This window comes from Acaromyces ingoldii, assembly GCF_003144295.1.
Source record: "Acaromyces ingoldii strain MCA 4198 unplaced genomic scaffold FA10scaffold_1, whole genome shotgun sequence".
Classification (NCBI taxonomy): Eukaryota; Fungi; Basidiomycota; class Exobasidiomycetes; order Exobasidiales; family Cryptobasidiaceae; genus Acaromyces; species Acaromyces ingoldii.
The window spans coordinates 2,525,048-2,546,040 of NW_020290247.1; the positions used below are offsets into that span (position 1 = coordinate 2,525,048).

Genomic DNA, 20,993 nt, shown 5'->3' on the forward strand with positions numbered 1-20,993 from the left:
GGGTTTCTTCACATCGGCGGAATGCCCGTGTCCTAGCTAGTAGACAGAAGGAGGGAAAAGGGAAGACGAGGAAAGTAGAATGTCAAGAGCCGAAGACACAACAGAAGAGAACCGAATTAAACATCCTTTTTTAGGATGCCACTGTACCTGAACAAATGGACCCGGGGCAAAAGTGCAGGCTGCTTTTGATCAACACTACAAGTCAAACTAGGTTCTAGAAAAGAGGAGAGTCGTCTCCTGGCTTCAGGTGAGTTATGGTAAAGCCGAGGGTCCATTATTGCACCTGGTCTTGTGTTCTCGTCACTATTCTGCTATCATCATCGATGCTGTGCTCACGAGTGCGCTCATTTAAGGACCTGCTGTCGGAGCTGACAGGCGAGGCTTCTATGAGGACAGAGACGGGCCTCTGTTTGTGCTGAGTTTCGGGTTCATCGGAAATTGAGGGGAAAGCCGAAGCAATAATATGAGAAACACGTGATCAATTTGATTATGTAATTTTCCTTTCCAATCCTCACTTTTCAAGAATCTCCTTCTAATGGTGCCTCGTCAGCCCGTCTGAAGCTTCCTTCCACAGCAATATGGCTTCCCGCGGACGACTGGCGTACAGACATCTCTCACAAAGCAGCGGAAAGGCGGTTGCCCTTCGACCGCTCAGCTACAGCGCTTTACGTAGCGTACCGGAAGCCGTCACCAGCGAGAGCGCCTCTCCATCTTCGTCAACATCGTCCACCCTTCCTCCGATTCGCACTGATGTCAACGTTCCATCGGGTGCCCCTGCACCACAGCCTGGCGCACTCACGATCGCCAACAGAAAGAATGGCAGGGGGTCGAGCAAAGAACGAGGAAAGGCCGGAGAAGGGAGCAAGTCCACGGACAAGCTGACGTTGGTAGAGAAGGGCAACATGCTGTATCAGTGGTCCTGGTTTACTGGGAAGTACGAGCCAGAGCGTCGCAGGCTCTTCGAGAGCTGGCGTACGGGAAAGACGCAGGAAGCGCCAGTCTGGTTGTCGGAAGAATACGAGCAAGCAAGGACGTACAGATCGGCGCGGGCGCGCTTATGGGTGCCGGACGAGGCGCGACAACACCCGGAAGGCATCGATGCTTGGTTGCAGTCGCTTCTTGATGAGCAAGAGCTCTCTCGAGCCTCGACTGGAGGGCTGAAAGGACGGCAGAAGCTTCTGGAGGAGCTCTCCACTGAGCGACAGAAGTTGAAAGGGCAAGTCGATGAGCAAGTGCGACGACTGGAAGAGGTACAACAAGCTATTATCGGTGCGCAAAAAACCTGGCGGGAGCAAGGTGATCAAACGGCATTGAACCGCGCGGAACAACTAGGTGCCGAAGCCGAGGAGCTCAAAAGAAGCACAGAGCTTCTCTGGTTGAACATTGACGAGGTAGACAAGAGGACGGCCGAGACGCAGGCGAGACGAGAGGGGGAGCGAGAAGCAAATACCCAATACTGGCTCTCGAAGGACCGACAGGAGCGACTTGATCTCGCGCTTCTGCCACTCTGGCGGTCTCTGACCGATCGGCAACGGAAAGCCGGCATCGTCCGTGCTCGCTTTGAGTGTGCGCGCCAACTGGGATGGCGAAAGGGCTACTCAGCCGGGTACCCAACACGGAACGAGGGACGCCGGGCCCGCATTGCTGCTCTCGTCTTTGAGCTGAGCGAGAATGGACCTCTGCACAAGAAGCATCAGGAGGCTCTCTCCAAGCTCGAGGCCGAGCAGGAAGAGGACGCGTGGGAAGCGTGGCAGAGCACGTCGAGCGCCACGCGCAGCGCCGAAGAGAAGAGCGCATGGGAGCTTCGCGACCGCTCGAGGATCTACATCGATGACTCTCCCCAGTCGATGATTCTTGGCACACCAGGGTCTCGGTGGTACAGCAGACCGGAACGGGTGGGCAAGCTGACGTTCCTTCCCAACGACATTGTTCGGCTGGTGCGCAACAACACGCCTCGCGGCGAGAAGAGCTACGACGCGTGGAAGGCGACATTCCGTGTGCCCCTGAGCATGCACAAGCATGCCTTGCGATCTTATCTATTGTCTATCTACGGTCTTCGCACGACGTGGGCGCGCTCGAGCATCTATCGGGCGCCCATCAGCCGGACCCGTGGCCTGTTTCAAAAGACGGCAAAGGGCGGGAGCATTCAGACGTACAAGAAAGTCGAAGTGGGCCTTTTGGAGCCATTCGTCTTCCCTGAAGTCTCTGCTCAGTACAAGAGGGAGCGGCTCATGGAGGAGGACATCAAGCTCGAGAGATCTCGAGTGTTCTTCAAGGCAACTGGAAAGCTGCGATGGAGAGGCAAGAGGCAGCCCTTGCCCATCAAGGACGATCCGACAATGGCCTCGGTCGGTGAGAGTACGGTCTCGGTGCGAAAGGGTGTCGACGGGTGGACCACGACGATTCCCAAGCGCAAGTCGAAGGAAGGCAGCGAGAGGCCTCCTATCCTGGCCCGCTCGGGTATCCCAGCGAAGAGGCAGTCGACGATTCTCAAGCTACTTAGTGAGAAGCGGAGGCAGCGAGAGGCCTTGATTAATGCAGAGGCTAGTATGCTTCACCAACGCGACCTCGAGGTCGCCGCCCAGCAAGAAAAGCCGTAGACAGATTACCGAAGCAAAGCGGAAGAGGAAAGCGTGAAGAGGTGGAAAGGTACATCAAGGGATCGAATGGATGGATGGAGGAAATCGAGCGTCATGTTTATTGATGTCGTAAATAAATGAACATTAAGTGAAAAGCTCCGCACGTTGGGTGTTATTCTTGCACCTCTATCCCCTTGTTGGCTCTCCGTGCCCTTCGCAGTGCCCGCTTCATCTTAGGGTATTCCCTGTGGTGCAGCAAAGGTCAGTGCAGATCCTTGCCATCTGTTGCCGGTCTGGGCTTGGAAGTAGAGCCTCACCCGTAGATGAGCTTGTAGTCGCAAAAGATGCAAATGAAGCTCGCATCGAAGAAGTCAGCCCCCGCCGCAATGGCCTGTTGGCTCGCAGCCGCGGCCGCGGTCAGCTTCTTGTCGCGGTGTTTCGATGAGCAACATGTGCATATCCTATCCCCTCCTCGCCCATCATCGTGAGCTGTAGGTGCTGGAGATTGATCGTCAAATTCACCATCTGTTTTCTGCTTGGCCTTGCTCAGATCTGGGTTTCGATGGATGTTGCCCTGGATGGTCCTCTGACGACGCGTGAGCTTGGGCCCTTCGCTTGCCCTCCTTTCCTTCCTCGTCGGTTTCCGCTTTGTCTTGTCGTCCGACCTGTCCGACGGGTCCGGACCCAAGGAAGTGTAAGAAGAAAGAGAAGATGACGACGGCGCGCAAGACAACTGCGTCACTTGAGACGAGGTTCTGCTCATCGACTTGGCGGAAGCTGCCTGCTCAGCGACAGTGACTAAGGCCGAGCTCGTCTTTGCGCCGAAGACGTTCTCCCTGATGAGTCGGAGCGTGCACAAGAATGCCGAAGTTTGCCACGAGATTTTGGAGTTGTAGGCCAGCTCGACGTACTCGCAGAGTTTCCGTGCAAATTCATCAAACTGCTCCTTCTCGTACAGCTCTCGAAATCCAGGCCTACGGATCCACGCATATTCGACGATGGGATCTAGATCCTGCTTCGTCAGGTGCTTTCCGCCCTCTCTGAAAAAGATCAAACGAGCTTTCTCGAGCCACTGTCGAAATCGCTTATGTTGTTTGATGATTGTCTGATCGCTCGCTCGCTTGACCTCTGTCTGCCTCGTCAGCGAAGCGCAGTCAGCCAGGACAGTTCCTTTTCGCCGTTGCAGTGCATTAGTCCGCTCCCGTAGCGCTCTGGACTGCTCCTGCAATTGCCTGGTTTGGTCTCGAAGGTCTTCGTTCTGCCGTCGAAGCTTGTCGACCTCGTCGAGATTGGTTTCTTTACTTTTTCTCGCATTCTTGGCGCCCCAGCCGCTCGTTTGTAGCGAGGCTGAGGACGACTCGATTGATCTTGACGCCAGAGCAGATTTGGATTGAGCCAGGCCACTTGGAGACTGATGGAGGACCTCATCCGTAAGCTGCGCAACTGAATATTCGGCAGGAAGCTGACCGCCTTCCTTGATGATCGCCTTGAGGAGCAGTTCGAGCCGATGCAACATCTCGGGGCCTGGTTTCTGAATAATGAAGTCGCCACTAGGCACTTGCGGGGCCTCCTTCGTCTCTGCCTTGATTTCTGCCTTGATTTCTGTTTTCATCTTGTGCTCCTCATCTTCGTGCTCACCGGCATCGCTATTCGTGCCTTTCTTGCATTCTCCCTTGACTCTCGCCTTGAGCTCTGACAGCGACACTTTCGTCTTTGGCGGGCCTCCTACTTTGTTTCGCAGCGCGGCTACCTTTTTTGCTGCGCTACTGCTCGACACGGCCGACTTTTCCTTCTTTTTCTTCTTTTTTTTCTTCGACGGCGTCACGGTCACTGCGGCGAGATCCTGGTGCTTGATCGCGTCCGTTCTCCCAAGATTTTGCTCCGCCAGCCTTCTACGACGCCGCTCGGCCCGACAATGCGTAGAATAAGCCTGGCTCGAGCTACGAGGCTGACGATACTGGCGACGAAAGCGAGATGAGGCCGTCTGAGTTCCTTCTGACTCTCTTGCGTGGTGAGATATCGCCCTGTCATTGCTTCTCTCATTGGAAAACGGAGCAAGGGCGGCCTCCCCGGCCCTTTTCTTCCTCTTGATTGAGCTCGCCCCTCTCTCCTTTTCTCTACCGTTGCCATTGCCCCACGCCTCTTTTTCCCTTTTGTCCTCTACTCCCCTCTTCTTCTGTATTGTTTCCTCCACCAGCCGTGCGTTCGCCTCCCCTCTTTGCGGCCCACGTCGTTCCGCCAGCCTCACTTGGCATTCGTGCGATCCTTGTGTCCTTGGCCATGCGTCAGAGGAGACCGACATTTGTCCAAAGTAGGCACAAAACAGCCGCAGCAGCTCTTCTCGCTCCCGGATCCGCTGGAATTGGGGCGACTCCCTGGGAAAGTGAGGCAAAGGGGGTGGAGCGTGCTGCCTCGCTGGTTGCACTTTTGATGGACGACGAGGGAGCGGCTTGTATGTTGGGGAATCAAAGATGTTGTTGAGCGTGCGTGCGTGAGTGCGTGTGTGAATGAGCAAAAAGAAAAAGAAACGAAAGTCATAGAGAGATGATCATCTCTTCCTTACCTTGACAACCCGTTCCTTGCCTCTGTCTTTCTTCCCCTCCTCACTTTCGACGTCTGAGCCTGCGTAGTCGCTTGCAAAGTCCGGCTCAGCGATGATGGACCTCTTTGTCGCTAACCCCTTTCTGGCCCTTCCGTGGCGCTCCTCATCGCCGGCGCGCTCCATCGCTCCTCTGCGTCGGGGGGCACCTAGCTTTGCTTCTCCTGGTCCCTACCTCTGCCTTATCGTCGACGCTGCGTCTGTCCGCCGACAAAGGATGTATCAGAGAAGCGTCCGTCCGTCCGCAGACTGCATGTCTGTCACGCAAAGCTCAGGGAGGGAGAGAGAACGAGATGGGGCAGGGCCTGGCGGGCGCGCGGGCAGCGTGCGAGTCCGACCGCCTGTGCAATTTTCCTTTGCGGCGCTCCTCCAAATACATTTTTCGAGTGGCGCCCATATCGGAGCCGTACCAGGTCGCACGCCTCTCTCTCTCTCTCTCCGAATTCCGGACGAAGGAACAATGGAGAGCAACACAAAGAAGTGGGAAGGGGGGAAATGCAGGTGAGAAAAGAGGGAGGAGATGCGGAGAGAGAAGATGATGACATTGTTCAAAGACCACAAAGAGACGAGATGAATGAGTGTGTGTGGGCTGTTTGTGTGTGTGTGTGTGTGTGTGTGCGACGCAGAAAAGAGCAGTGCTGGAGTGACCTCACAAGAGAAGGCCGAGAATGAGAACTATGGATACACTGGTGAATCGGACAGAAGGGAAAAAGTGACTACTGATCGACGTTGCTGGCGCTTCTTCTTGGCGACTGGATGCCTGTCCTGACGCCCTTTTCCAGCAGGGCCATCTGGACGGCCGACCAGTGCTCGGTGCCCGCCGTTGAGACGGGCACGCCTGCGCTGCCATGCGAGTTTACAGAGGCAGGAGATGTCGCTCGGGAGGGGGACTCGCCGGAGGGCGTCTTGGCCATAGGTGACGCAGTAAAGAGGAGCATTCCTTCGCTGGCTGCCTCCTGGGTGGGCAAGAGGATGGGCTGCGAGATGGACCTTGCATGGGCATGAGAGGGCGACATCTTCTTGGCAAGAGCCGCGGCGGCGGGCGAGAGGTGGGTGTTCATCGACGAAGAGGCTTGCTCAGCCTCTCCCCTCTCCTTTGGGGTATCGAGGATGGACAACCGGACCGTCTTGCTTCTTCGCGATGTGGGTGTCATCTTGTCCCACCTGTCGTCGTCGAGATCATCTTCGGCTTGCCCGTGCACGTCTTCGATGCCCTTTAGCCTTGATGTAAGCTCCCCAACATCGAGCGATGGGAGCGTGTAAGCGTGAGAGCGACGGGGAGGAGGCTTGCTCCTCTCGCCCGACAGCCGTGAGGCAGTGGCAGGGCCCGTGCGTGACGACGGCGACGATGAAGAGGCTCGCCGGCTGAGGTTCGCAGATCGCGCCAAGATGCCGAGCGCATGCGCGACAGAGTATTGCGCATACAAGGCCAACAGGATGGGGGCAGCGGCCTGGACGACAAAGACGACGAGGTGCGTCATGCGACTCGACAGATTGCCGACCTCAGTGTCGTGCGCGTGGAGCTGTGCTTCTCCCAGCGCAACGGACGTCAAGAGGCTCGCGCCCGGGGCCAGACCGGCATCAATGGGGTCGTGAGTCGGTCCAAATCTCATTGCCATGCTGGGCATGAGCCGAAACCGGCTCGAGGTCCTGTCCGAGGTCGACCGCGTCCTCACATAGAGCGAGGAGGAGGACAGATCGAGATAGGCAAAGACGACGATGAGCATCTGTGCCAAGACATGCGCGCGCATGGCTCTGGACGAAAGGTCCATCGCCGCTCTATTCCTAACAATAAGGGAGCCGAGGCCGAGGAGGGCAAATGCAGGCTGGGTGAGAAAGAAGCCGATGAGCGTTGGTGAAAAGGTATCCGAGTCTGGCCAGGATCATCATCACAGTCAGTCAATGGGGGTTCAATGGTAGCGGTCTTTTCCTTCACACTCACGATAAGCGTATCCCCAGGCGCTCAGAGCGACGAGGCCGGCAGAGATAACCGCAAGGCCCCACACGAGGACTTCGCGGCTCATGCTGCTGACTGTCGACTTGCGATGCTGCTCGGCGTGGTGCTGAATCTCTTGCCCCTCCTGGCCCTGCTTCTCTCCGTTTGATACGCTCTTGTGCTGAGGCAGGAGGCTGCGGGCGGTGCGGACACCGTGCTCCCTGACGAGGTTGGTATCGCTCGAAGAAAAAGGCATTTGGATCGCCGAGTCGGGAGATCGGAGCCGAGGTGCCCCTTGGGGTAGTGCCCTCAGAGGCGATGTTGGGCTCCCCATGGGATGAGCAGCCGTTGGCAGCAGCGAGATGCGTTCCTCTGTCCTGAACGAGGGCCTGCGGAATCGCTGGGAGACCGACTTGACGATGCCGTGCCGCTGTTGTTCATCATCTTCGTTGCTTCGATTGCGACGATGATCCTCCTCTTGCCCCTGGTCTTCAGACGACCGCCTCGGCTCTATTGGGCCATTTCGTGAGGTACGGCGGCCTCTCGTCGTCGTCGGTGACTGGCACGCCCGTTCTGGATCGTGATCGTCATCGGACCCAATGCTGCCAGAGGGCGACGTCGGAATTGGGTCCGACTCGACGTCAAAGATGCTTCTCAGCTCGTCGAGGCCGGCACGAAGGTACGGCGAGGCGCCCTCTGCAGCCATTCGCAGCGCAGACGTGGCCGTGCCAGAGCGCGACAGGCTCGACCAGCGTCTGACTCTTGGGCTTGCAGGCGGTGGGGCCTGGCCGTCGGGCAGCCGAGAGAGCGCGGAGCCGCTCATTGTGGGCGATCGGTGTGGCCGGGGCACTACCGTTGCGCCTTCGGTCGCCGTTTGTGCCGAATCGCGAGTCGACTCGACACGCAGCGAGTGGCTCCGCGAGATGTTTGCGCCAGGCCCCAGAAGTTGCTCGGCCCTGCTTCTTCTCGCCTTGCTACTGCTGATGCTGCTGCTGCTGCTGCTGTTCCGACGTGAAGAAGCGTCATCGAGGGCCGCATCTCCGTCTGCAAAGATGGGGAGAGAGAGAAACGAGATTGATGGCGCCTTTCTCCGGGCGCTCTGAGAGACATTGCCCCTTGTCCTGTCTCCTCCCCCCGTCTCTTGATTACCTGCTGGCATTATCCCCTTCTGTGCTGTCCCTGCTGCTGCTGCTAATGGGAGTGTCATCGAGGAGCGTGACGGAGACGAAGGAAGAAAAGAGTCGCGGTCTACAGCGATCTCGTCGGTAATCTGGTCGTGCAAGGAAGACGACCGAGCAGGCGCCGTCGACTGAGCGCCGGTCGCAGCGGGCCTGGAATGCCGATACAGTCGCCGCCGCTCATGTTTCGGATGATGGCTGCTGCTGCTCGTCGATGACGTCGACGAAGACGCTCGCCGCGTCCAGTCCTGGCCGACGTCGCCGCTGCTGCTCGACATGCTGGCTCTCCCTCGAGCTGTTGCGTCGTTGCGAGAGAGAGAGAGAGAGAGAGGGAGCGTGAGATAGGCGAAGGCACCGGACCGGACTACAATGGGCCACTGGCGGACAAAGGGCAGACAAAGACGCGGGCCGTTTCTCCTCACTCCCCTTGATCCGCCCTTTGTCCGTCCGTCCGTCGGCGCCCGTTTCCCGAAACCAAAAAAAAATTGGGCTGACGTGAGAGGCTCCGCTTCCGTCGATGGGGAAGGGGCCGATGTGACGTGATGTTGGTCAAGACAAGAGGGGAGGAGTGGTGAGGGAGGGAAGGGCGAGCTGAAGAGGTACCCGCAGTCCGCGGAAACAAAGGCGGGGTCACCTCTGTACACTGTGCTGTCCTTTCTCTGCGCGATGAAACAATAAACTGCAGCCAGGCGCGTCGCTCGGCCCGTCAGCGAGCAGTAGCAAGGTGCATAAAGGCCCGAGAAATGTTTCAACACAGAGATTCATAGATCTGCCTCAAATAATGGATCACAGATCAGGCCACATCCAAAAAAGAAATAGAAGTACGTGTGGCCTGAAGACGCGCGCGCGCGCGAGCAGGCACGCACAAGCGCCAAGACAACAGCAATGTCCGCCCATCGGGCCGTCAGGACCCACACCGAAGCATCTGTCGTCTCCCTTTTCCATTCTCCCGTCTCAATTTAGGGGGATGGTCTAGGCTCACAGCTCGTCTGATGCATTAATATTGCTACTACACTACGTACTGATATCGTTGAATGTGTTGTTGAGCATCTAGAAGCTTGTCAAACGGCCTCGTCGACCTTCTCCCAGGACTCCTGAGAGCTGAAGCTGTTGCTGGCCGCGTCCGTGTCGGGCAGCAGACCTTCTTGAAGAATCGTCTGCGTTGCCCTTTTTGTCCTCTTGTCCTGCTTTCCACCCTTGGCCCTTTCACCCCAGATCACAGAGTCGGTCTCGTCGCGGTCGGTAAAGGGCGGAAGGGCGCCCTCGCGGGCTTCTTTCCAGACCTTAGCCGCCACGCCCTCGCACTTCCGGACCAGATCTCGCGCCAGACCCATGACAAAGTCCCCCTCTGCAACATTCTCGCCCGTTGGCGCGACGCTGGCTTTGGCTCTTCGACCAATGCCTGTAGGCTCCTTGCGGTCCCAGCCGTCTACATGCTCCGAGAAGACGTACTCGCGCGCCCACCAGTCGCTCCTCGCACCGTATCGAATGGATGGATCGAGGTTGACCAATGGTGCCAAGCCCACGTGCGTAGCCGCCACGGCCCCCTTGTAACCCTCGATATTGTGGTGATCCGAAAAGGTCCAACGTGCCTACGGGGGAGTGGAAGGAGGAGAAGGAGAAGTGAGCAAGCCATCGACAACGAGAGTTGCGGCTGGGAAGTGGGAGAATGGAAGAAACTCACAATGTAAAAGGCGAGCTTCATGCATGCAGAGAGGAAAAAGTTGAGGTAGTCTGCAAAGATGGAGCTTGCCACGACACCGGGGTGCGAGAGGAAACTCTTGGGCTCGATGCCTCCATGGCTTGCCACACTTCCGTTCTCCGGCCTGCCGTCCTCGGGCCCGCCGACGGGGGTGCTGGGGATTGTCTTTAGCCTGGCCTTTGTGAGAAGGTCCTCGAGACCAAGGGCGATGAGCTCGCATTGATACTTTGACGCTTCGTACGGACGGAGCGGGTTCGACGTGTCCAGGCTCTGGTAGTCGGAAGGGTCATAGGTATCTTCGGTTGCTTCGATGCTACCCGTCCAGATGATCCGCGACGGCGTGGAATAAGGCGTGGCCCTCAGCGCCGGAAGCAGTGCTCGCGTCTATGAATGCTCCATAATGAGCCACAAGATCAGTCGTTCTGGCGTGCGATGAGACTCACCAAAATGTAGTGCGCGCCAATGTTGGCCTGCCACACCCATCCGTAGCCGTCGCTGCCCACGTCGCCCTGACGCTGGAGCTTGTAGGAGGGGTAGGTGACTGCCGCGTGGAAGCGCGTGATAATGAGCCAGATGGCGGCGGGCCAATTAATGCCGGTGAATGCGCTTCCACCGGCATTGAGAACGACATGTGTCACGTAGCCGTACCGCTTTGTGATCTCCCTGGCGCAGGCCAATGCCGATGACATGCTGCCCAGGTCGATTGGCACGTACTCGACCTTTGTGCCCTGGCAGAACCGCCTCCGATAGCGCGCCCTGGCCTTGGCCTCGCGCTCCTGCAGTGTCCGGTCCTTGCCCGTCCTGGGGTTTCTGGTCGGGTCACCCGACTCCGCTGCACTGATGCTGCTCTCCGAGTCGTCTCCTGCCGCCGCCTCGTCCTTTCCCCAGAGATTGGCAGCGGCGCTCCTCTTTTTACGTCGCCGCAGGCTCGCCTCCATAGCCTGCACGACCATGGCCGGGTCCGCGTCTTCGTCGATGTTCGTCGTGCCGTACCTGCCTTCGACTTGAGCCTCGAGCACGGCGGGTGGGACGCTGAGGATGTCCTCATGGCCCTCGGGCAGATCCTCGAGCCACTGGAGCAGCGACATGAGCTGAGCCCTCGCACGATGCGCCTTGATTGCGTTGCGGCAGGCCAGGACGAGTGTGCAGCCATTGGGCGCCGCAAATGGGGTGGCGACGGGGCTCTGGTCCGGAGAAGCCAGCGAAGGGTGCACCGCCATCGTGTCGGTCGGCGTGGGCGACGAGAGCTGGACGAGAAACCGCTGGGCGACTCCGAACCCGACGCCAGAGTTACCCCCCGTGATGACAATGACGGGCCTTGGTGCCGCAGACTGCGACGCATTTGACGTCGTTGTCGTCATCCTGCAAGCGTCTCTGAGAAGGATATTTTGAAGCCCCGAGCCGACTTGCCGCGTACCACGACCTCTGATTCGCTGGCTGCCCGGAGGTTGACGTTGATGACAGGCTCGTTCAGAAGAGACGGCCCCAAAGTTTATTTGCCTTTCTTCGCTCTGTGACACAATCAACTGATTTCTCCCTTTTCTTTTTCACTTGTTTCGAATAGCTCGACCCTTACCCACGTTATCTCCAAGGAATATAAACCGATTTCAAGACTACAATTCATTCCACGCCTAGCTAATCCTGGGTGCCTTGCTTGACTGTGGTCGCGGTGTTGAGGAGACGACTCTGCTCAGACATTCGGAGACCGCTTTCTGTGGCGAGTGAGAGCTGCTTGTGGATGGATCAAGGAAGGCCAGGCAGTCATACGTTCTGTACTATTTGATAGGCGTTGCTCATCAAAGCAACAACAACATTATTATTATTGGGTCGAGCAAATGCCCTTTGAACAACTCGAATACCATGCATGGAACCGTAACGTGCAGGCAGGGGCTGATGTCGTTGGCATGAGCTGTCTATCTATGTTGCAACAGTAGGCCAGACCGGCTTGCTTGTACCGTGTTTCATCAGGTGACTTGTGACTGTCACTCGCACCGCCAAGAGGCAAAGCATAATCATTGTTCCTTCTTCCCTTCCCTCTGCGTTGTTGTCCCGTAGGTTCTCTCCGTATGAAGAACCAGCCCAAGCACTCTTTCGACAACCGCCAACCGCCACCCGCCACCCGCCAACCGACAACCTCGATCGCTCTTTCGACAACCTTCGTCCCCTTCTAAGCGTGACTGGACAAGATGAAGATCACCAGTTTCTGCTTGCTGCTTCCATGTACCGCCCTCATTGTTATCTTGAACGCACCTGAGTCTTATGCCAAGAGCCTCATGCCAGCCGAGCAGTCAAGGAGACAGCACCTTGTTATGCTCACAAAGATCAAGAAAGATGAAAGAGGTGAGCGGTGTCTCTCGTCACTCTTGCTCGCAGGTCAAGGCTGATTGCGGCAGGAGCGTCCCTAGATGCTGCCTTCCTTGGCCGGCGCCAGGGTGCGCTTCTAGTGGGCGGAAACACCCTTCAGGAGGAGCAGGACGAAGTGTTCGAAGGATCAGCACATTCACTCAGTCTCGGTAAAGATGAAGGAAGCAGCAGTCAGCACCACCAGCCTGGATCCTTAGCATCACCCGCGGCCGCCCTAGCCACCGCCATATCACAGAGCACGATTTCTTCCTTTTCTTCTTCTTCAGCAGTAGTAACGACTGAGTCAGTGGACTCGATGACGCCGCCTCCTTCTTACACACCAATCTCGACGAGCGTGGACGTCAAGAGCGGCGTGCCGCTCTACATCCCCGTCGTCGACCCGAGCGCTCAGTCGGGAAGCGTCGAAGTTGCCTACCTCGGTCCGGGTAATGCCGGCGCAACGCTCTATGAAGTCATTAGCAAAGCTTCCGATCGCAGTGAGTTGTGGCCCCCATCGATTCTTCTGCGGTTGCCCGCGATGATGAACAGTGTCTGACTGACTGAACGCTATCATGCCCAGCCATCACGGCCACTTTACGACAGGACGCTACAGACGCAAAGCTTCTCGGCGGTGTCAGGACGGCTACTGTGAACGGCATCGCAACCCAGGTCTGGGCTGCCGCCTCATGTGGTTTCAAAGACGGCCTCGACAAGGGCACAAACGCCGCCGCAGGCTACTGTGTCTATTTCGAGGTCGTCAATGGCGTCAGCACAACATTTTCGACCGTAGTGTATGTCACGTCTTCCTTACTACCTTCTTCGAAGATGGGAGAATGTGTAAGCAGGCTGACGTGGTCTCTCAATCCTTGACCAGCACTCAAATTACCGCCATGACCACCATCTATCCCACGCCCAGCGCCGTGCAAAAGTCCATCGCCCACACGGCATCTGGTGTCGCCGAAAAGGACATGAACGCCATCCCTAGCGCGGCAGCACCCGTATCGTCACCCGTGCTCGTTTGGACGATGCTCGTCGCCGTCTCGGCCGCCCTCTTTGGATCCGTTCTCGTCTTGATCGCCTGAGCGACAGCAAAAAGGCAACTTATTCTCCGCACATAAGCTGGACCTTTTCACGCATCCTTTCTTCCATATAGCATCCAGCCAGCGTCGACCCCTCAATCGCTTCTGTAGTCCCTCGTAAAGTGTAGAAAAGTGACACTCTCAAGACCATACCGATATTCATCTCAACCGTGTATCCTTCCATCCTCTCTTCCACCTATTCGCCGCTATCCAATTTTTTCACAAAAAAGCTGCTTTCTACGTCAGACGTCATCTAAGATGTTCAATCTTTCATTCATCAGACACAGAGAGAGAGGTCAGAGGCGAAGACAGGTGGGAAGAGAATCGCAAGGAGTTACTTTTCACAAATTCTCGGAGAGAGCAATGGGGAAAGGGAAGAGGAGGGGGCATCTCATGCATAGAGATCGTCGTCGTCGCCGTCGTTCCCGAAGGAAGCGCCGCCACCGCCGCCTCCCGCGCCTGGGGCGCCCCCGCTCGGTGCGCTCCCATCGGCCGAGTCCGGGAACTTGAATGAGCTGCCAAAGCTCCTCGTCTGCTGCAGGTTCTGCGCAAACATCTCGTACCGGCGCAGGTCGGCGTCCGAGACACTCCGTCTCGCGAAGCTCATGGCCACCTCGAAGTGAGCAGGCGTGATACGAGGCACAGGGTCCTCAAAGTCGGCCTCTTCGCCGTCCTCTTCCATCTTGACCTCATCGGTCGTCTCGCCCGCTGCGGCCCGCTTCTCGTCGCGCTCACGCTGACGCTTGATGTCGGCCTCGATCGACTCGCGGATGGCAAGCTTGGCTGCCCGCTGGCAGATCTCAGCGATGTCGGCACCAGAGAAGCCGTTGGTGTGCTTGGCCAGGTAGTTGAGGTCGACGCCTTCGACGGGCGACTTGGCCAGTGTCGCAGTGAAGATGGACAGGCGCGAGGCCTCGTCGGGAAGGCTGATGTAGATCAGCTGGTCCAGACGGCCGGGACGAAGGATGGCAGGGTCGATCTGGTCGGGTCTGTTGGTGGCGCCAATGACGAAAACGTTCTTTTTGGCATTCATGCCGTCCATCTCAGTAAGGATCTGGTTGATGACACGGTCGCCAGCACCGCCGGCGTCACCGGAAGAGCCGCCACGAGACTTGGCAATGGCGTCGAGCTCGTCAAAGAACATGACGCAGGGTGCGGCAGCGCGAGCCTTGTCGAAGACGTCACGGACGTTGGCTTCTGACTCTCCGAACCACATTGTGAGGAGCTCGGGTCCCTTGATGGAGATGAAGTTGGCCTGGCACTCGTTGGCGATGGCCTTGGCGAGCATCGTCTTACCCGTACCAGGGGGACCGTAGAAGAGCACACCCTTTGAGGGCGACATGCCGTACTTGAGGAACTTCTCTGGGTGCTCGACGGGGTACGAGACCGTTTCCTGGAGCTCCTGCTTGACCTTCTCCAGACCACCGATGTCCTTCCAAGTGACTGTGGGCACCTCGACGACAGTCTCGCGAAGGGCCGACGGGTTCGAGATTCCGAGGGCGAAGCGGAAGTTCTCCATTGTGACACCAAGAGAGTCGAGGACCTCGGCATCGATGGTGTCCTCATCGAGGTCGATGAGATCCATCTTCTCACGAATCTGCTGCATGGCTGCCTCCGAGCACAGGCTGGCAATGTCAGATCCGACGTATCCGTGCGTTTCGCCAGCAATCTGTTCGAGGTCGACATCGTCGCCCAGCTTCATGTTCTTCGTGTGAATGCGCAAGATCTCGAGACGGCCGGTAGGGTCAGGAATGCCAATGTCGACCTCGCGATCGAATCGGCCGAACCTTCGAAGAGCAGGGTCGATCGAGTTTGGCCGGTTGGTGGCCGCCATGACGACGATGTTGGAGCGAGCTTTGAGGCCGTCCATGAGGGTAAGGAGCTGAGAAACGACGCGGCGCTCGACTTCTCCATTGGTCTTGTCTCGCTTGGGCGCAATCGAGTCGATCTCATCGATGAAGATGATTGCGGGCGAGTTCTTCTCGGCCTCTTCAAAGGCCTTGCGCAAGTTCGACTCAGATTCACCGGCCATCTTGCTCATGATCTCTGGGCCGTTGATGAGGAAGAAGAAAGCACCCGTCTCGTTGGCAACGGCTCTCGCCATCAGTGTCTTACCCGTACCGGGTGGGCCGAACATGAGAACACCACGAGGAGGCTTGATACCGATGCTCTTAAAGAGCTGAGGGTGTCGCAGCGGCAGTTCGACCATCTCGCGAATTTGCGCCAGCTGCTTGCGGCAGCCGCCCAAATCGTCGTAGCCCACGTCCGCAAGGCTTGCCTCCTCGTCCTCGCGCTTGACTGGGTCGCCTTCGGTGTGAATGACCGTGTCCTGCGCCACAATGCAAAACTCTGCGGGGTCCGTCTCAATGACCTTGAACTCGACAGCCCTCATGCCTCCTCGGACTGTAAACGTGTCGCCCTTGCGGACCGGTCGGTATGCCTCGAGGAAGTATGGCTTGAGGTAGACGTCGAAAATGTTACCTGTGAGGCCTTCAACGCTGTCGTCGAAGGGCAGGACGTGAATACGCTTGCCGTACTTGATGTCGTGGCATGCGTGTACTGTGATCATGTCGCCGAGCTTGACACGGAGGTTGTTTCGGGCGACCTTGTTGAGTCTGATCTTGGCATCCTCGGTATTCTCATCGGTCAGGCAGATGAGAACAGTGTCGCGCCTCTTCTTGCCTCGGAGGAGGACTGAAGTACGTGTTTGATCAGCTTTGCCCACCAGACGTCGGCTGGAATTGTTTCACACTCACTTGTGTCGCCTCGGAAGAGGCCAAGCTCCTCCATCTTGGCAGCAGACAGGCATGCTACCGAGTTGTCGTCCGTAGTCGACTCTTCGACGAATAGACGATTGGGGGCTGCAGATTGGTTCATGGGTCAAATATGTGCCGGATGCATGTGAAAATCAAGGTCCTGAGCTCACATTTCTTCTGGCGAAGGATCGCAGTGGCGGTCTCCTCCTTCTTGTCCTCGCCACCTGCTGGCACCGGCTGAGCAGGTTTCGGATCCGCCATGGTGTGTGTGTGAGTGCGAGTGAGTGTGCACTTGGTCTATGGTGGCGTTACTTGATTGCTTCTCCTTTGTCCAGCAGCGAGCCTCCAAGTGTTCGCAGCTTTCAATCGGATCTGAGCGAGGCGAGCCGAGAAGTGTCGAAGGGAGTGGTGATGGGAAGATTCAAGATGCTTCGCAGGCCGCAAGTGGACTGGGTCGACTTTCGGTGGCCGCGCGTCTCAGGCTTAGGTTGCAACCCAGGCTCCTCGTGGCAGTCAACGTTTGCAAGTGGAGCGAGGCCCGTGCATTGACAGGTCACGTGCGGCACTCCTTCTTCTCGGGGAGACATGTCTAGACGGCCACGACATGGTCTTCTGCTCTCCGACAACAACGTCTGCATTTCAATATTCATTCAGCGCCTGTGAAAATGGACACTGTTGGCTCAAAAATCTAGGCAGGTGCCGTTAAAACGAACAAAAGGGATTCGAGAGCGGTAGGAGCCCCGGTCACAAAGGGAAAAGAAATGTCCGCACTGTTGTTCCCTTTGTTCGCCAGTCTTTGTTCATTTGGCGCGGGGATTGCCTTTGTCCTCCCTCTCTCTCGCCCAAGAATAGAAATGCGAGGACGACTTCGGAATGACCAAAGCTCGCTCTCGCGACTGCACGGTTTTTCTCTCACAACTCACTCTCTTTTGCCTTCTGCCTTTGGTCGAATCTTTTCGTCATCACAGGACCACCAGCCACACACTGATCTACCTGCTCTTGACGAGCCTCTTTATCAAAAAAGTTGTGCTGTCAGGCTCTATGGCAAGGTGAGAAAGCATTCTGAGTTCGCTTTCGTAATTCACTGCGCCTGATCACGACTCTCAGCATGACGGCTCCAAGACCGCTTCTCGAAGCTGGTGGTGATGGAACCACCTCGACATCAGGATTCAAGCTACTGCCAGTTCCGCGCTCTCGCAGGCGAGGCCGTCGAGGCTGGAATTACAGCAATGATGAGGGTGTACGGGAGCAGGATATGACCAGCACTCATCGTCGCTCCGTATCGAGTCCCATTCTGACCGTGGAAGAAAAAAAGAACGAGGAACACCCGCAATTCAATTGCATCATCAGCAAAGTCGAAGAAGATGAAGGCTCAGACATCGAGACTCCCCGGCCAAAGTCTTTCTTTCACCACAGCAACACTTCTCTGGAAGAGGCCGACAAGGACGAGGCAGAGGACGCTGAGCAAGAGCATCATCACGTCTTCGAAGTCGAGCGCTGGGGCGTGGGCGGGGCGAGGAATGTCGTCGTCTATGACAAAGTCAACGTGGCTCCGTCGATCAACCTCGAGAGCGCGACAGAAGCATCGATGGACTCAATCGCATCTTCATTGCGCTCATCTGGTCTGGGTGCACAACGGCGTCGACTCAAGTCAATCGAGATCCCGATCCTGCTCTCGCCCTGCGCACCCAGCGGTGGCGACTCGACGCCCCGTGGACCATCTTCGCCATGGTGCGACAACACCTTTCCCAGGCTTGCCACCCCACTCTCCGACGCTGAGAATGGCATAGGTCACAATGTCTGGCGCAACTCGAGGCGCCCTTCGTCCTCGGACAGCCTCTCGACGATGAGGTCCAGCAGCTCGACCGACTCGACCTCAGACTCTTCTGTCGTTGGCACGCCGCCCGCGGAAACTCGAACAGTCATGCTACGCAGCGAGGCTGGTGACCACCGTTCAAAGTTGATGCCGCGGGACTACCGTGATGATTCCCTGAATGCTGTCTCGAGTGCACAATTCCACGGTCACACCATCGTCCACCTGGCACCCATGTCGCCCCTCACACCTGGACGAGCAGCTGAACAGCATACACCAAAAGAACGCCAATTTGGCGAGACACCACTCCATCTTGACAGCCTCCCTGCTTCTGCTGCGCGTCATCTTTCCTCTGCCAGCGAGCCCTGCTCCGTCGATTCAGAGCCGTTGAGCGCCACCCTGCGCCGGCTCGGTGCTGCAAGGGACAGCGCAGATCATCAGGAAAAAGACGACGAAGCCTCGAGACCACCTTGGATTCTGAAGGAGGAGTGGGCAGAGAGGATTGCAGCGCAGCGAGAGCTCAGGCACGAAGCAGAAATTGTGGCCGAAAGGAACCGATCGGCGCTCGAGAAAGCGAACGGCTTGACGTGGAAGCATACAACGACAGCGCCACAAGAGACGGTTTCAAGTTTGGGACTCCGCATATTCAAGGGTCGGTCGGAGCATGGCTCAACAATCGAAAGCACGGTCCGAGGAGGGCGACTTGGGGCGACGGCAAAGCGCATCAGCCGGGGTTTGGCCAGCTTTCTCTGGCGTCAGGATGCACATCCCCCTCATTTCAGCAAGTCCCAGAGTTCCTCCCCGGCCTTTGAGACTCTCGAGATTCCAGCACCCGATCAAGCAACTTGCAAGAGGACCGTGCGAGGTGACGGCTGGGGTGGTCGCAGGCCGTCGTCGAGCTGGTTTCCCGGCCTCACCACGGGTCCTCTGATCAGCCCAACGAACACGGTCGTTACCAATCACAAGAAGGAGAACGACGAATATGGCCCAAAAGGTCTTCGAATTCTGCAGCTTGGCAGCGTTGCGTCTTCAACGACGTTGTCTTTTCACCAATCAACACTGGCAAGGGGTCATTCGACGTCACGTTCGATGTCGCTTCTCCACGAGAGCGAAATCACTTCTCCTCGCATGCGACGAGGTCACGCGTCTGCCCTTGAAGACGCTCAGTGGGAAGACGAAAAGGAGGAGACTGCGAACGCAGAAGACGAGCTGAAGCTGCTCCACAAGCTAGGTCTGCACGTAGCAGAACACGGCAGCGAGAAGGAGGCAATGCAACCGCTCCGTGTCCGCTTCCCCAGCACCTTGCCTCAGCCGCGAAAAGATCTTTTGCAGGACCGCGAGCGGGTCTCGGACCCAGCAGCGGTGAAGTCTTTTACCAATTCAGCACCTCTTCGGTTCAAAGAGCTGCTCTCCGTGTCATCGACGAAGCTGAGGGATAAGATTAGCAAGAAGAGGGATGCTGATGAGGCGTGCGTGGTCACATACACCGACAAGTGCGCTGAAGGGCGACCTCTGAAGCTCAAGAGGTGGGACCTTGACGACAATTACGGCGACGATGGAAAAGCAAACAAGAATGGGTGGTTGAGGACTTCGTTTCGATGGATCTTCATGACAGTCTTGATCGTAACGATTCTCACCGTGATCCTCGTTGCGGCAACAAATGCTCTCAACAAGCAACATCCCAAGGAGCACCATGTGGAGTCGCCCAAGAACGTCACAGTCGCCTCTCCGACGCCCTCAGCTCCACAGTCAGCGCCTGTCGCTCCTGCTGCGTCCTCATCGGCATCGCAAATTGTGCAGAACACGACAGTGGCCTCGCCGAGCTCTACTTCGGCGGACGGTTCGGTCCAGAGTGCCGTCTCGGACACGTACCCGTCTCCGGCTGCTCGAGTACCGACATCCGAAGAGCCAAGCCGCAGCGCTGAAGATGAGACCCAGACAGAGAATGAGGGCGTTGCGAAGCAGGTTCCCATCCTTGAACAACAGACAGACCAGATCGACAGGGTATCATGAGATCTTTTAACTCGGCTCTACTGTACTGTACATAAATCCTTCCAGCGCCTCTATCCTTCATGGCTCTTTGAAATAGTATGCCATCTCCTAGATGCGATTGCCTCGCGCATTGATGCTCCTCTCCTTCCTTTTCGTTCATCTCTTCTCTCACGCCACATCTGCCGGAGCCTCTGCCCCTGCTTCTTTTGCCTCTTCGACAGGAACGCCAGCACGCCCATCGTTGACCTCGCTGGTGCCGTAAAAGTAGATGCGGCTGCCCACGTCCTTGACTGCCCAATCTAGCCCCTCGATGAGATTCTCGCCCGTGATGGCGCTGCACGGCTGGATGCGCCACGAGTGCGTCTTGATGTCGGTCAAGGTGAGTCGCTCCCTGATCTCCGACGCCGACATGGCGCCTGCCAGATCCTGCTTGTTGGCAAAGACGAGGATCGTCGCGCCTGCCAGCCTCTGCCGTACACGTCACCCGATCAGCGACTATGACACACACTTCCTCTCTCATGTGGGGAAAGAAGACCCACCTCTTCACCGAGGAGCGACCACAGCTCGGTGCGGCAGTCGTCCATCCTGGCGCGGTCTCCGCTGTCGACGACCCAGACGACGCAGTCGGTCCTCTCAAAGTAGTTTTTCCAGTACGGCCGTAGCGTCCGCTGCCCACCGACGTCCCACACATTGAGGGTATATCTGTTGGGCCACCGCTTCTTTTCAGTGCTCTGCTCTGGCCTGCTCTCTCATCACTCTCTCGGTCGAACGTCGACTCACCCGCGATGAAGAAGCGTCAGGATGTCGAAGCCGAGCGTGGGCGAGATCTCGTGCGTCGCATCGCCCCGGATCTTGGCCAGGATCGACGACTTGCCAGAGTTGTCGAGGCCGAGAAAGAGGAGGCGCAGCTCGCGCTCCTTGAGCTTGTTCTTGCGAATGATGCTCAGGAGACCCATGATGTCTCGCCCCCTTGCCAGAGCCTTTCTTTTCGTCGAAGCGGAGAATGTGAGCGACCG

General features: G+C 57.3%; 9 protein-coding genes across 9 annotated transcripts; 4 read left to right on the plus strand and 5 right to left on the minus strand.

Moving 5' to 3' along the window:
- The first annotated feature begins 189 nt into the window (after positions 1–189).
- FA10DRAFT_264237 (hypothetical protein) lies at positions 190–2,739 on the plus strand. Its single transcript, XM_025520567.1, has one exon. The coding sequence runs from the start codon at positions 579–581 to the stop codon at positions 2,598–2,600; it is 2,022 nt and encodes a 673-aa protein (XP_025380803.1). The 5' UTR covers positions 190–578; the 3' UTR covers positions 2,601–2,739.
- FA10DRAFT_27289 (hypothetical protein) lies at positions 2,676–5,057 on the minus strand. The gene is made up of 2 exons (XM_025523144.1): positions 2,897–5,057; positions 2,676–2,824 (listed from the first exon to the last, which is right to left on the minus strand). Exons 1-2 carry the CDS (start codon positions 4,879–4,881, stop codon positions 2,752–2,754), a joined length of 2,058 nt encoding a protein of 685 aa, XP_025380804.1. The 5' UTR covers positions 4,882–5,057; the 3' UTR covers positions 2,676–2,751.
- Positions 5,058–5,809, plus strand: FA10DRAFT_27366 (hypothetical protein). Its single transcript, XM_025523177.1, has one exon. The coding sequence runs from the start codon at positions 5,234–5,236 to the stop codon at positions 5,681–5,683; it is 450 nt and encodes a 149-aa protein (XP_025380805.1). The 5' UTR covers positions 5,058–5,233; the 3' UTR covers positions 5,684–5,809.
- FA10DRAFT_27322 (hypothetical protein) lies at positions 5,789–7,760 on the minus strand. The gene is made up of 3 exons (XM_025523159.1): positions 7,481–7,760; positions 7,121–7,226; positions 5,789–7,051 (listed from the first exon to the last, which is right to left on the minus strand). The coding sequence occupies exons 1-3, from the start codon at positions 7,556–7,558 to the stop codon at positions 5,895–5,897; spliced, it is 1,341 nt and encodes a 446-aa protein (XP_025380806.1). The 5' UTR covers positions 7,559–7,760; the 3' UTR covers positions 5,789–5,894.
- A 1,653-nt stretch (positions 7,761–9,413) lies between these two features.
- On the minus strand, positions 9,414–11,456 carry FA10DRAFT_264239 (hypothetical protein). Its single transcript, XM_025520568.1, has 2 exons — positions 10,438–11,456; positions 9,414–10,378 (listed from the first exon to the last, which is right to left on the minus strand). The coding sequence occupies exons 1-2, from the start codon at positions 11,353–11,355 to the stop codon at positions 9,722–9,724; spliced, it is 1,575 nt and encodes a 524-aa protein (XP_025380807.1). The 5' UTR covers positions 11,356–11,456; the 3' UTR covers positions 9,414–9,721.
- Positions 11,457–12,045: 589 nt separating this feature from the next.
- On the plus strand, positions 12,046–13,571 carry FA10DRAFT_264240 (hypothetical protein). The gene is made up of 4 exons (XM_025520569.1): positions 12,046–12,334; positions 12,400–12,834; positions 12,918–13,128; positions 13,212–13,571. Exons 1-4 carry the CDS (start codon positions 12,181–12,183, stop codon positions 13,417–13,419), a joined length of 1,008 nt encoding a protein of 335 aa, XP_025380808.1. The 5' UTR covers positions 12,046–12,180; the 3' UTR covers positions 13,420–13,571.
- A 94-nt stretch (positions 13,572–13,665) lies between these two features.
- Positions 13,666–16,609, minus strand: FA10DRAFT_237120 (putative CDC48-microsomal protein of CDC48/PAS1/SEC18 family of ATPase). The gene is made up of 3 exons (XM_025519096.1): positions 16,343–16,609; positions 16,173–16,277; positions 13,666–16,110 (listed from the first exon to the last, which is right to left on the minus strand). Exons 1-3 carry the CDS (start codon positions 16,431–16,433, stop codon positions 13,808–13,810), a joined length of 2,499 nt encoding a protein of 832 aa, XP_025380809.1. The 5' UTR covers positions 16,434–16,609; the 3' UTR covers positions 13,666–13,807.
- A 671-nt stretch (positions 16,610–17,280) lies between these two features.
- On the plus strand, positions 17,281–19,998 carry FA10DRAFT_298981 (hypothetical protein; the record flags this gene model as incomplete). The annotated part of the gene is made up of 1 exon (XM_025524671.1): positions 17,281–19,998. The coding sequence occupies one exon, from the start codon at positions 17,281–17,283 to the stop codon at positions 19,996–19,998; it is 2,718 nt and encodes a 905-aa protein (XP_025380810.1).
- FA10DRAFT_264242 (putative ARL1-ADP-ribosylation factor) lies at positions 19,988–20,968 on the minus strand. Its single transcript, XM_025520570.1, has 3 exons — positions 20,758–20,968; positions 20,517–20,679; positions 19,988–20,445 (listed from the first exon to the last, which is right to left on the minus strand). The coding sequence occupies exons 1-3, from the start codon at positions 20,931–20,933 to the stop codon at positions 20,146–20,148; spliced, it is 639 nt and encodes a 212-aa protein (XP_025380811.1). The 5' UTR covers positions 20,934–20,968; the 3' UTR covers positions 19,988–20,145.
- Between the last annotated feature and the right edge of the window lie 25 nt (positions 20,969–20,993).

What these genes read in the sequence shown, in the direction of transcription:
- FA10DRAFT_264237 (XM_025520567.1), top strand. Translation starts at nt 579, where the DNA reads ATGGCTTCCCGCGGACGACTGGCGTACAGACATCTCTCACAAAGCAGC.
- FA10DRAFT_27289 (XM_025523144.1), bottom strand. Translation starts at nt 4,881, where the DNA reads ATGTCGGTCTCCTCTGACGCATGGCCAAGGACACAAGGATCGCACGAA. An exon ending in GACTACAAGCTCATCTACGG is followed by an intron (nt 2,825 to 2,896) that starts GTGAGGCTCTAC and finishes GCTGCACCACAG; the next exon opens with GGAATACCCTAAGATGAAGC.
- FA10DRAFT_27366 (XM_025523177.1), top strand. Translation starts at nt 5,234, where the DNA reads ATGATGGACCTCTTTGTCGCTAACCCCTTTCTGGCCCTTCCGTGGCGC.
- FA10DRAFT_27322 (XM_025523159.1), bottom strand. Translation starts at nt 7,558, where the DNA reads ATGATGAACAACAGCGGCACGGCATCGTCAAGTCGGTCTCCCAGCGAT. An exon ending in CTCGTTCAGGACAGAGGAAC is followed by an intron (nt 7,227 to 7,480) that starts GCATCTCGCTGC and finishes CACGCCGAGCAG; the next exon opens with CATCGCAAGTCGACAGTCAG. An exon ending in CGCCTGGGGATACGCTTATC is followed by an intron (nt 7,052 to 7,120) that starts GTGAGTGTGAAG and finishes GATCCTGGCCAG; the next exon opens with ACTCGGATACCTTTTCACCA.
- FA10DRAFT_264239 (XM_025520568.1), bottom strand. Translation starts at nt 11,355, where the DNA reads ATGACGACAACGACGTCAAATGCGTCGCAGTCTGCGGCACCAAGGCCC. An exon ending in TTGGCGCGCACTACATTTTG is followed by an intron (nt 10,379 to 10,437) that starts GTGAGTCTCATC and finishes GAGCATTCATAG; the next exon opens with ACGCGAGCACTGCTTCCGGC.
- FA10DRAFT_264240 (XM_025520569.1), top strand. Translation starts at nt 12,181, where the DNA reads ATGAAGATCACCAGTTTCTGCTTGCTGCTTCCATGTACCGCCCTCATT. An exon ending in GATCAAGAAAGATGAAAGAG is followed by an intron (nt 12,335 to 12,399) that starts GTGAGCGGTGTC and finishes GAGCGTCCCTAG; the next exon opens with ATGCTGCCTTCCTTGGCCGG. An exon ending in TAGCAAAGCTTCCGATCGCA is followed by an intron (nt 12,835 to 12,917) that starts GTGAGTTGTGGC and finishes TATCATGCCCAG; the next exon opens with CCATCACGGCCACTTTACGA.
- FA10DRAFT_237120 (XM_025519096.1), bottom strand. Translation starts at nt 16,433, where the DNA reads ATGGCGGATCCGAAACCTGCTCAGCCGGTGCCAGCAGGTGGCGAGGAC. An exon ending in GATCCTTCGCCAGAAGAAAT is followed by an intron (nt 16,278 to 16,342) that starts GTGAGCTCAGGA and finishes ACCAATCTGCAG; the next exon opens with CCCCCAATCGTCTATTCGTC. An exon ending in CCTCTTCCGAGGCGACACAA is followed by an intron (nt 16,111 to 16,172) that starts GTGAGTGTGAAA and finishes CACGTACTTCAG; the next exon opens with TCCTCCTCCGAGGCAAGAAG.
- FA10DRAFT_264242 (XM_025520570.1), bottom strand. Translation starts at nt 20,933, where the DNA reads ATGGGTCTCCTGAGCATCATTCGCAAGAACAAGCTCAAGGAGCGCGAG. An exon ending in CTGACGCTTCTTCATCGCGG is followed by an intron (nt 20,680 to 20,757) that starts GTGAGTCGACGT and finishes GTGGCCCAACAG; the next exon opens with ATATACCCTCAATGTGTGGG. An exon ending in GGTCGCTCCTCGGTGAAGAG is followed by an intron (nt 20,446 to 20,516) that starts GTGGGTCTTCTT and finishes CGTGTACGGCAG; the next exon opens with AGGCTGGCAGGCGCGACGAT.